Source organism: Balaenoptera ricei, chromosome 2 (genome assembly GCF_028023285.1).
Source record: "Balaenoptera ricei isolate mBalRic1 chromosome 2, mBalRic1.hap2, whole genome shotgun sequence".
Taxonomy (NCBI): Eukaryota; Metazoa; Chordata; class Mammalia; order Artiodactyla; family Balaenopteridae; genus Balaenoptera; species Balaenoptera ricei.
This window is the reverse complement of record NC_082640.1, coordinates 101,900,716-101,913,894: the sequence shown is the minus strand read 5'-3', so window position 1 is coordinate 101,913,894 and position 13,179 is coordinate 101,900,716. Positions and strand designations below refer to the sequence as shown.

At 38.3% G+C, this 13,179-nt stretch overlaps 1 protein-coding gene across 3 annotated transcripts in view; it reads right to left on the bottom strand.

Annotated features, from left to right (window-relative positions):
• Positions 1–10,636, bottom strand: part of UBR1 (ubiquitin protein ligase E3 component n-recognin 1) — a 144,747-nt gene extending 134,111 nt beyond the window's left edge. For 2 of the 3 annotated variants that reach the window (XM_059913490.1, XM_059913491.1), the window contains exon 1: positions 10,488–10,636. In XM_059913490.1, the coding sequence (XP_059769473.1) occupies positions 10,488–10,568 (81 nt within the window). In that variant the 5' untranslated portion in view covers positions 10,569–10,636. Of the gene's footprint in view, positions 1–3,091; positions 3,168–10,487 lie in introns of those variants that run through there. The other variant, XM_059913495.1, reaches the window with a different exon arrangement.
• Positions 10,637–13,179: the final 2,543 nt, after the last annotated feature.

The following is a 13,179-nucleotide window of genomic DNA, read 5'->3' as shown; positions in this document are numbered from 1 at the left end:
TGAGCCACATTTACTGAGCCTGCGCGTCTGGAGCCTGTGCTCTGCAACAAGAGAGGCCGTGATAGTGAGAGGCCTGTGCACTGCGATGAAGAGTGGCCCCCGCTTGCCACAACTAGAGAAAGCCCTTGCACAGAAACGAAGACCCAACACAGCCATAAATTAATTAATTAATTAATAAAAGAAAAAAAAGAACCTGCAGTATAAAAAAACAAACAAAAAAAACAACTAATACTAAAAAAAAAAAAAAAAACAAAAGGTACAGAACACAGTAAGTACTGTATGCTACCATTTATAATGGAAGAAGGGAAGAGAATGAAGAGGAGATATATCTGTATATGCTTACATTTGAGTAGAAAACCTCTGAAAGGATTCAAAATACATTGTTAACAGTGGAAAGACCCCTGTATTTATTTTTCACTACATACCCATTTTTACTATTTCAATTTTTACTATATATATTATCTATTAGAAATCATTTTAAAGCTTTTGCAATCTACACATTTCATGTACAAAGTTATTCATAACAGGAAAAAAAAACTGAATGTCCATCAATAGGGGAATAGTTTAAAGAAATAATGGAATCTATCATTTAGCCACACCTGCCCTACTGTGAAAATATATATATATATTCCACTGTGTCTACTATGTTACTTGTAACTGTGAAAAAACAAAGTCCACCTAAATGTCTATCAATAAAGATACATCTATACCATTCTATGCAGTCAGAATACCATAAAGCACTGTAGACTGAAAAAAGCAAGTTTAAAATAATAAAATTTCATTTTTGTAAAAAAAAAAATGAAAACCTAACTTATATTTACTTTATGCATTTCTACAAATTTGAGTTTCCTAATTCAACATATACACATGTCATAAATGTATAGAGATATGTATAGATGTTTCCTAAACATAGAGTAAGTGTCTAGAAACATCAAACTCTTTACAGTGGTTACATGGAGAAAAGGAATTGCGGAGAAGGTCTAAGAATTTTCACTTTTTACTTTAAACAATGTAATTCTGTTTGACCTTGATTGACAAGTGTCAATACCTCTGCAATCAAGCAGCGGAGGGCGGGGGGAGCCACTCTAAAAAAACTATAGGATATACACCCATTTAAAATGATGCCAAATACACAACATTGTTAAGCAACTATACTCCAATAAAAGTCAATTTAAATTTTTTTAAAAATAGAATAAAATGATGCCAAATAGTCTCAAAGTATCTCCCTTGAAAATACTTATTAACTACAAAGGGAAAAAGATAGTAAGTATAAAGTAGAGAAACCTTGCAGATACCAACTTAACCAAATGATTAAGATAAATACCACCAGTAATAAGAAATATTGATATCAAGAATCCCTTAATATGATGCACTGAGAAGGATATGTACCATTTTTGTGTTATTCTTGCCAAAAATGTATGCCCTCATTTCAAACTTAAGAAAACATCAAACCCAAATTAAGGAACACGGCCCAAAATAACTGCTCAATATTCCTGAGTATGTCAAGGTCATGAAAAACAAGGAAAGACCAAGACACTGTTACAAACTGGAAGGAGACTATGGAGAAAGTGAGACACTGTTACATACTGGAAGAGACAAACAGGTGGGATGTAAGGTGGGATCCTCAATAGGATCCTGGAACAGAAGAAGGACATTAGTAGGAAAACTGGTAAAATTTGAATAAGGTCTGTCGTTTAGTTAGTAGCAATATTAATTTCCGGTCCCTAATAATTGTTCTACATTTATGTGAGATGTTAGCATTAGGGGATGCAGGAGTGAGGGATATAAGAGAACTGTTTGTGCTACTTTTCTAAGTTTTCTAAAAGTCTAAAATGAGTTCAAAATAAAAAGTTAGAAAAAAAGAGCTGATAACTGAAGATGTTTATTTCCATCTAATGGAAAGGCATTAAAGATACACAGTACATTAAAGTAGGTTACAAAGCAGTACGTATAAAGCCTCATTTTGGTTATATGTTATATATATTAACATGGGGAAAAAGTTAGGAGGAATATATACCAAAATGTTAACAGTAGTGGGTAGTGGGATTTTAGCATACTTTCATGGAATTTGTATGTCTGTTTACCCAATATGAATAATATCCTTACAGTGATTCCATATTTTGGGAGTAATTTTTTAACTGTAAAATTTTAAATATTTTACTAAAATCTTTTCTAAAAACATGAACTAAACCTTCCAATATTCTAACTCCAACTTTTCTAGGATACTCACAAACCAACAACTTGTGTTCTCTGCATACCTGGCAACAACTATAACTAGCAGATTTAATGTTCTATGATGTACCTAAAGTTGTTTTCTTCAAATAGCACTAAAGAAAAAAAAAAAATCCTGTATATTCAGTCCTATACACCAAACAAAAACCTTTTTCTGTCCTTCCTAATTATGGAAGGCACAGAACTAGTTTCTGTTCTAGTTTTCAAGAATATTTTCAAGAACATGAGAAACTTGAGAATCACCAAAAACCTAAGGGATCTATTCTGGTTCAAGTCCTTCATTTAAAACTGAGTGACAAGGAAAAAGTAAACTGGCTTGTTCAAGACTGAATACTATCAGGGTCAGGAATAGAACTTAGGTATTCTGACTCCCAGAGTTCAGTGTTCATTCTACTTAACCAAATATAAATACATTATTCTTTTAAATTTACCCTTAAGACTTGCTCAATTTCACTTTAATAGTGAAACAAAACAAAAAACAAAGCTTTGCCTTCTTTTTAATTTTTCCCTCTAAATGAATACCACTAAATATTCTTAAATTATATCCCTGTCATTACATGTCTCAGTCTGAGGAACTAATATTTTAAAATGTTATCTTTACATAATTGGATGATTTGGACAGAATGTCTGGGTGTTGATGCCTTCAATGCCCTCTCCACTGACCTTACCACTAGCTCTCTATCCTTCCACCTCCCCCCACCTTAGCTGTTCCTTAAGGTCGATTTAGCTCAAAGCCTACCTCCATGAACACTTCACTGACCCATCTAAGAAAATTTCTCTCCCCTGTAACTCCAATGCAGCACTTACTAAAGAAAGTACTCATTCAGTACCTGTACCTTTGTCAGATAACATAAGTTACCTTTAAATGTGTACATCGAGCCTCTTCAACCAGATTTTCAGCTCCTTGAGGGAAGGAACTTTCCTTCCAAATCCTTGTATCCACACAAGCCTATCTCAAGTACTTAACAAAAGGTCTCAGTCATTGTTGAAAGTTACAGACTTCTTGCTAAAGAGAACAAAGCAAATGATAACATTAAGCTTTCTAAAACTGTTTACGAAATTCTTACAGGAGATAAAGTACAATTACGCTGTTTCACAAAAAATTTTTCCTAGATGACTGCCACAAGTATGAAAACAATTTTTTCAACTAAGATTTCTGTCTTTTTTTTTTTTCTAGATAAGAAAAACTATACAGGATGTATTCTACTGGGTGACATGTTCAGGAATTACTGGTGACTGGAGTAGGTTTGATTCTTTGGTTGGTTGCTTTTAGTATTTTCTCCAATTTGAGACATGATTAAATTAAGAAATTTTTATTTTCATGTTCAGGGAAAAAAACTCTTTTTTCAACATCTGGAGTTAAGGGAAGACTTTCCCAATTGACTGTTCTGTAAAAACAAGTTCTCACAACATTTAAATCCCCAAACATTCCAAACATTTTCCTCATCCCCATGGAGATTAAAAAATATGTTTTCAACTCTGACCCAGGGACTGGGATGACTGGTAACATCAGTCTGAAAACAGAACTTACTTTAAGTACACTAGGTTCCTTTTGTTCAAATCACAATTTACCCTTCCTTAGATAACTGATGGACATCTATGGAGGGCCTGTAATTCCGTTTCTAATTCCCCTGTTTTAAAGGCATAACAAAATCTGGAGGCAGTAGAATTGCTCAAAGCAAGTACTGGACTAGTAATTGGAGCACCTCTAGGCACCAAGAAATCTTTTGGTTATACTAAATTTTCTTGTAATACTATTTGACAGGTTTATGAAGTTTAAAAACAAGCAAACAACAAAAACCCTAGTGCACCCACTTATCCCATAGGGAAACCCTGTCTAAAACATATCTGATAATCAGCTCCCTAAGCCTGTCTGAACACATCCTCTCAGCCAACTTCCATTCTTACAGCTCATAATTAAACCAAAATCTACCTTCCTGTAACTTTTATCCTATGCTGCCCGAAATCATCCAATACAAATTACTCTCTGCTCTTTCACCCAACAACCTATCAAATAAATGAAGCTAAATATTATGTCTCTCATTAGTTTCTTTATTCCAGGGCTAAACTGGAATGTAGAAACTAAAGAAATCTGTTCATTCCTAGAAATGAAATTTAGCCATCCCTAATGACATGGTATCCAGCCCACTTTCCATGTTGATCACTCTTACACAGAATATGCACAGTATGTCTCTGTACAGAGGAGTGGGACTGCTTATTACCTTCCTTATCCAGGACACTAAACTACTTTAAAAGATCGCTTTTTTGTTTGTTTGGCAGCCACATCACATTATGACTTAGTGAGTTTGCAGAAAACTAAAACCCTCAAATCATTCACCTAAGAGACCTAGTCCTATACACAAATACCCAGTCCTAGACATAGTATTTACTTTCATGGCAATTAAATTTCACCTTGTTAGTTTTGATGCAAAATTTAGCCTAAGGAGATTTTATGTGTGTGTCCTATAACATATCGGTCCTATAATATGTCTGTTAAGCCTTGTGTTGTTTTGTACATAAGTCTACTATGTCCTCATGGCACTGATAAAATTAGCCAGAATCAAATATAGAGTAGTGTGACAAATAAGGCCCCTCTCTCTTCTTTCCTGTTGAGATAATATACATATATGCATGCTGTCAGAATTTAGTATTCAAAAGCATCCCATCCCTCCTAAGCCTTTCTCTTCCTTTTTTGCTCTGACCATAGGCTCATGCTCCAATTTTCTAAGCTCTCCTTGAAGTCTCTGGATGAATGAAATCTGGTTTCCTACACTATGGGGTATATATCTCATATTCTCTTTCTACTGTATTGAATAAATATTTCCAATACAACTAAAATTCTTTCTTAGATTGCAAGGCAGAGTATGTATATATAAAAACATAAATGGATAAATTTACACATATTTCCTCCTGTGGCTAAAGTCATTTCTAGCTTATCCAACAATACCAAAAGTTCAAAGGACTTTTAAAAGGTAGCTCATAAAGACACATTAAGTGGTTATAGCCCCACTCCTCCAAACAAGTCAAACAGACTTTGTTCTGAAGAATAGCATTAAGTAAACTATTAGAAGGAGAATTACATTCAAGTGATTAAAAACAGACTCCATTCTGGACAGGGCCTATGTCATTCCTGGATAGCAAGTAGGCACTTACGGAAGCACAATAACTCTTCTGGGGTCTTTCAATAGCATTTATTTAGTAGAGCGTATTTCCATAAGCACTTAGCTTACTACAGGGTGTAACAACATTAAAAAAAAAAAACTGTACCAAATGCTTTAAAAAAACAAACTCATGAAATAACTTTTGTTTCTTCAACAGGAGGCATGTTAACCAGAATATCTTAGAAGAACACATAGGAGTTCACAGAAATCACTTGGAACTAAAGAGGTCTTAATAGTTTGTTTTAAGCCATCTGAGTTAAAAGCTTAAAGAAAACTGTTTCACAGAACACAACATATGATTAACACCTTCAAAGAAATCTGAGGTAACCCTCAAAGCCAGCACACACAAAGAAAGGATGGGCAGGATACTGCGTTGGTTCATCCTGCATCACTGATTTATATACATATCTACCCAGACAGACACTCTATGCGGTACTGAGGACAAAAACCTCTTTATTTGCAAGACAATGTCTGTTATTAAACATAAGCAGTCAGTCTCAAGCACCAGCTCATCTAGATAAATTACTAGATAAATTACTAGTAGGACTGAAGCTGTCACTCTTGACTTGCAGTTTCAGAACTTAACTTCATCGGACTCTACAGAATTTGGTACTGAAAATCAGAATTTTCCCTAGCTGCCTACAACAGAAATTAGGAGATGCTGATGAAAAAATAATTGTCACTAGGCTCTGCTATGATCTGGCGACAAAGCACTTGAGTCAGGACTCAAGAGACTTTGGTTTTGGACTTCCCTGATGGCGCAGTGGTTAAGAATCCACCTGCCAATGCAGGGGACATGGGTTTGATCCCGGGTCCTGGAAGATCCCACGTGCCGTGGAGCAACTAAGCCCGTGCGCCACAACTACTGAGCCCGCGTGCCACAACTACTGAGCCTGCGTGCCACAACTACTGCAGCCCGCGTGCCTAGAGCTTGTGCTCCTCAATAAGAGAAGCTACCACAATGAGAAGCCCGCACACCGCAACAAAGAGTAGCCCCCACTCGCTGCAACTAGAGAAAGCCTGCGCGCAGCAACGAAGACCCAATGCAGCCAAAAATAAATAAATAAATTTATTTTTTTTAAAAAAAGAGAGACTTTGGTTTTCATCCTCGTTTTCTCACTCTAAGTATGTTCTTACTACAGAAAGCTGTGCTCTGGCCTAAAATAATAGATACAGATGTCTAAGGAAAATCACCTCCACTGAAAATAGCATATAACTTCTCATTCCTTCCTCTATATCTCAATATTTTAAAGTCAACTATAAAAAGACTATGTTACCTCTTAAAGATCCCCTATACACATGAGATTGTAGATAATTTTTCCTTGACATGATCAGGAAATGATCATGATCAAGTCAGACATGATCCTTGCCTTCACGGAACTTACATTCTGGTAGGAGAAACAGATATTTAAATAAATAAAGACAATACAGTAATCACAGATTGTAATAAGTTCAGTGGAGGAAATAAACAGGGTGCTTTGAAAGAGAATGGTAAAAGGAACCCATCTTTTAGACAAGGTAAGTATCAAGAAAAAGCAGAGGAAAAACACTCTATGAAAAAAGAACAGCAAGCAAAGGCACAGGCCCTGAAGTAAGACAGAGCTTGGACTTATTTTGGAAGCTAGGGTGGCTAAAAGTGAATGAAGAGAAAGTAACAGAAAATGAGGGGAGATGGAGGGACCGGATCAGGCAGGATCTTGAAGAACATGTAATGAGTTTAGATTTTATTCCAAGTAGATGGGAAACCACTGAAGGATTTAGGCAAGAGACTGACATGATCTGATTTAGTCTTACAAAGATTTCTCTGGCTGCTCTGTGGAGAATGGACTGGAAGAGGGCAAAAACAGAAGCTAAGAGACCAGTTAAAAGGCCACTGCAGTTGCCTAGGCAACAGATGGTGGCTAGGACTAGAGAGATGGAGTGGAGACAGAGAGAACTGTTTGTGTTCAAGAGCTATTACGGAAGTGTCATCTACTGAGACAGGGATAACAAAACTTGATCTGTCTCCCTTCTTTGCCCTCCCAAAACCTGGTCTTTCCTCTCAGTATATGACACAGCCACAATCATGAATACTTAAGTCAAAAACTGGGGATCCAGACGTCATCTGTTTCTTCCCATTTCCCTCATGCCTAAACCATAAACAAATCTTTCTACTTCTACCATACTTCCAAAATCTCTCCCCAATCCATCCACTTCTCTTCATCTCCAGTGATATCGCTTTAGTACAAGCCACCAGCAACTATGGCTTGGTTACTGTAGTAGCTTCCTAATTGCTCCTCCGTTTGAAACACTTTTCAGACATCCAAGTGGATATGTCAAGTAGGAAGACGGACCTGTGACTGTGGAGCTCAAAAGTGAGATGACCCAGAGATATAAATTTGAGAACTGAACGAATACAGATGGTATTTAAAGCCAAAGAACTGGATGAAATCACATGGGCAGAGGATGTAGACAGGGAAAAGAAAAGAGTTTAGTACCATATCAGGAGGCATCTTTTGAGATGGACTTAATAAAGAAAATCCAGTTAATGAAGACAGAAGGCAGAAGTTCTGTCAGACCACTCCACATACTATGAATTCCCAATTTTTCTCACTCTTCACCTTCCTAGACCCAATAAACCACCCTCTCCTAGAAACTTCACCCTATGACACTGCACTACTCCCACCTCCTACCTGCTTGGCTGCTTCCTTTCTAGCTCCTTCCTCCACTGTCTATCCCTGAAATTCAATCATTCCTGTCTTCCTCGCTTCTCCCTCTCTTCCTCCCTCCCTCTCTGTGTGACTGTCTCTTTCTCTCTGTGTATGTATAAACACACACACAAACACAGACTTTCCTCCTCAAAGATCTTATCCATCCCCACAACCTCAACTGCCAACTCTATACTGAGAACTTCGAAATGTCTCTGGCTAAATCTTACTCTGTGGCCCACAGACCAGGACTTCATTTGCAGTGCATGCTTGTGAAAATGCAAATTCTCAGACCTCACCCTAGACCTACAGAATCAACTCCCCTAATGATTCTTAAGCAATGGCTCTTCTAATAAATGTCCAATAATTCATACCTATTATTTCACTCTAATTGCATGTTATGTGATGTCAGGAATTTGAGAGACTTCATGCCTGTTGATTGCAATATGACAGAAAAAAATGATCTGGGGTCTAAGAAGGAAGTTTGATTTAAGGATAACAGAAACTATATAATACCCAGGGACAAGACTCTAATGGAATTGGTAAGATTTCTTAGACCTCTGTAAGTGTCCCAAATTTACTATTTTGTTTTCCCCTGCCTCCCAATGGTGATTTAAGATTCAAATCATTCAAATGTTAAAGAATCTCTGAGCTCGCTTCGCTTAATCGAGAAGAAGAAGTAAACTGGAAAGCCAGTGTTTTACTCCACTGTCAGGATAAAATTGAAGGTGGTATTTTTAAAAAGACTAGGAAACTAGGAAGATGTCTGGAGTCCTAAACTAGAGAGAGCCAAGACAAAAAAGTGATCAGGAGGCTCACCAGTCACAGGTCTTCATTCACTTACATCACCCTATCTTGTATTAAAATTTGAGCACCTGTCCTACCTGTGTCTCTAGAGTGTGTTACCTGAGGCTTTTACACTTCTCTTGTCATCTACCCACTATCTTGCAAAACCCAAAACCTTGCCCAAAGAAATCTAATATTGAAGAGTTTGCAACATAATTCTAGCTGGATTCCTGTACCATTATCTCCAATTCCAAATAAGTAAGATCCAGATTGATGAGGTTTTTTGGTACCACCTGGAAGGAATTAATATATCAAAGCTTTAAATAAACACTAGTCATCTTTAGCAATACAAAATTATGATAACACTTCTGACCACAGCACTGTTTCTCCGCTCCTTAGAAGATGTAAAAAGCACAGCTTTACATTAAGACCAGATGTTTCAGTTGCTTCTAAAGTTTCCCTATCTTCTCACTTCTTATCATCTCAAACACATGCTTCCCCCTTCAATACGGTGAAATGAGGTTGAACTGCTACCTGGGGTAGAGGATGGTTGCAAGCACTGCCCTAGTTGATGGCCAAACCCTTATTCCAACTCCTTCCCCACCTGATTTCTGTCTCCCAGCCAGTCTCTTCAGTCCCTGAGGTGAACTCTTTTCTGGAGCTCACTCTGTTCTCTCATAAAACAATGCTCAAGTGTCTGCAGGGTTAAAATACTTCAAAAATGATTTTATTAAAACTACAAACCAAAGAAACTTCAGAAAGAGGTGTGTATCCCACACCTTTCTATATGCACCAATAAAGATAAATTAATAAAACTCTTCACATCATGCAGTGACCAATATTTGAATATTTTCTATATACCTCCCCACTAGGTGCCTGGGGACATCCAGAACATTCCCTAATGTTGCCCACCTCTTATCCTCCTCAGTCAGCTTTCTCCCTGTAGTCAGACTATTGACTCAAATTTACTATCTCTGCCTTCCCTTTTTTTTTTTTTTTCGGTTTTCAAAATACAAAGGCAAAGTATAGATTCCGATATTAATTAATGGTATCGCTCTGACTTGAAATGTCTGAAAGCCTGTTCTTCACCTGTAAAAAGCAACGACAGATGACGGGTTTCTCCACTGAGGATTAGGCCTGGGTTCTCAAGATGCTACAACGAAGGACTACAACTTCTACACCTCATATCTTGACGTGAGTTGACAGTGGCAGCATTCCCTGTCACTATCAGGCCCCACCCAGCCAGCTATGCAATACAACACTAGGTGCTGCGTCCTGGACGCCTATCGTCTAGGAGGGGTTAACACTACGTGTATCGGAAAATGGCTCTTCCTCCAAACCCCTACACCAGACCATCTAATAACATTACCAGTTCTTTCTACTTCAGGATAGAGGCAAGCTTGAACTCGTCACGGCTAATAAATGACAAAGTCATTATACACCGGAGACTTGGTCGGCAGGAATGTGGGTGATGACTAACTTTATTCTGTGGCTTCCTTGCAGATCAATCCATACGACTCCCGCTCCCCAGAGCCACCGTGAGGGGTGAAGCCCCACATCCTCCTGAACGCGGTAGGGAAGGACTCGGGGGGACAAAAGCAACTAGCCTACACGGACTTACAGACGCCAGTCGTCGTGGAGTCTGGGGCAACTCACTGCTGACTTCCATCCTCTCTGCGTCCCCAGCCTCCTCCTCCGCCATCTTGAGGAAAACTGACACCCGCAGTTCCAGACCCCCCGCCTGAGGCGAGTGGGAACCTGTGGCCGGTCCCAGAGACGAAGGGCGACAGTTTTACGACGGCCCCTGAAGTCGGCTTTGACGCAGAATCGAACAGCGGCTTCCGGTCCGCTTCCGGAAGCAGGCGTCACGGCCGGTGCGGCTGTTTCTTCCTTTCATTTCTTAGTCACAGTGCTTGGTGGCTGAGTGATTGTATAGCTGCTTTCGGTGCTGGGAACTGTTGCATCTACGAGGTGAAAAACAAGTTCAGCGTCCATTATGAAAGGAAGAAAACTGTCGGGGCTAAGTGAGAACCTGCTCTGGGTCTCTTTCTGGTCAGGCGGTTGTTGTTGGGTGTGTTTTGCCTTCCTAGGTACCTGCATTGGTTCCCCAGAGCCCACAAAATGAAAAAATACTCAAAGATAAGCTCTCTTTAGGAACGTAGCCTGTGGGAACTTGCACAGGCGCGCAAGAAAGCTTGGGCCCCAGCAGCTCTTGGGAGAGGTGGTGAAGAAGTAAAGAGAAATGGGAAACCTAGTCATTCATCGGCAGAGGAAAGACGAAATAAACGTGGTACATCTGCATTATGGAACATCATGTAGCTCTTAAAAAGAGCAAAATAGCTCTGTGTGAAAAGGTAAAGATAAATTAAGTGGGACAAAATGCAATCAAGTTGCCACAAACTATGGTTTGGCACTTACCTACATTTTAAATGCGAAAGTAACAGTCTTGAAAGGGAAGAGAGCAAACTAATAGTTAGCTCTGAGGAACAGGAGAGGAGGGAGGTGGTCTAGAGCTACTTTACCTTCTTCTGTATTATTGTAAATTGTTTACAAAAGAGGTAATTTTAAAACGTATTTTTTAACAAAAGGGAAAAAAATAAAGCTCCTAACGCTCTGGAAAGGGTAAATAGTAGTTAACTATTTGGAGAAAGATTAAGTTAGGTCTTTACCTCAAATAGTATATAAAAATAATGAATTGAGGCGTTAACTGCTTTAAAAAAGTAAAGAAATAAATAAATGTATTTGTATAATATTGGGGTGGAGAAGGCTTTTTAAAGCATGACAGAAAAGGCAGAAAATATAAAATATAGAAAATATTAAATGTCAGAAATATAGACAGGTAATATAAAAAGACTGATAGGTAATTTCATCAAAATTAAAAACTTACATATAAAAATAAGTTACACAAAGTTAAAAAGTAAACAAAAGCTGGGTAGAAATTTCTGCAACACTCACTCATGACAGACCAAAGGATAAAATCCCAAAGAAGACTCTTCCAATTTTAAAAATGGACAAAATACATAAATACTCATCAATTTTGGGGACTTCCCTGGTGGCACAGTGGTTAAGAATCCGCCTGCCAATGCAGGGACATGGGTTTGAGCCCTGGTCCGGGAAGATCCCACATGCCGCGGAGCAACTAAGCCCGTGCGCCACAACTACTGAGCCTGTGCTCTTGAGCCCGTGTGCCACAACTACTGAAGCCTCCGTGCCTAGAGCCCGTGGTCTGCAACAAGAGAAGCCACCGCAATGAGAAGCCTGCGCATCACAACGAACAGTAGCCCCCACTAACCGCAACTAGAGAAAGCCCAAGCTCAGCAACAAAGACCCAACACAGCCAAAAATAAATAAATTTATTAAAAAACAAAATACTCATCAATTTTTATAAATATATGAAAAAACCTAACTAGTAAGCAAATAAATGCAAATTAAAGAAAAATGGATTCCATTTGTTGCCTGTAAATTTGGTGAGGTTTTTTTGTTTGTTTTCTTAAAGATAATCACCATTGTTGATAAGCTGAAAGGATACTCATATATTGTTATGTAAAATGCAAGTGTAAATTGGTAAACCTGCAGGAAAGCAATGTGGCAACCTTGCGGATTCTTTTTTTGTTTTTTAATGCATACTCTTTGGCCTAGCAATTCCATTTTTAAGACTGTATCCTAGAGAAATATTTCAGGGTGCAAGTGAAGTTTTAACTACATCATCACTGGCAATGGAGAAAAATTAGAAACAACTCAAATGCCCTCAATAAAGGACACTGGCTAAATAAACTGAGGTCACACATACAATGTAGTACTCTGTAGCCTTTAAAAATATTTTAGAACATTAGTTCTTAAAGTGTGGTCCACAGACCCCATGAGGGTTCCCAAGATTCAGAAAGTTTGTGAGGTAAAAAATTTTTATGGTAATGGCAAAGAAGTTATGTGTCTTTTTGAACAACCATGTTGGTATTTGTAATTACTGTTGTGGAGGCAACGGTGGATGAAACTGCTGGCTGCAGCACAAAATAAAGGCAGTAGCACCAAAAACAACTAGGCACCAAAGTCACTAGTAATTTCTTCACCACCATTCCCTTGCAGTTGAAAAAGGCAGGGGGCGGGGGGTGGGGTGTTTCTCTTAACAATGTTCTTGATGAAACAGTAAAAATTATTAATTTTATTAAATCTCAACCTGTGAGTCTTTTAAATATTCTGTATGATGAAATGGGAAGCACACATAAAGTTTTCTGCTGTATCCAAAGTATGATTGTTGACTTGAAGAAAAACACTTCTGTGATGGAGTTGCTAGCTGAACCAACCACCATTTTCAT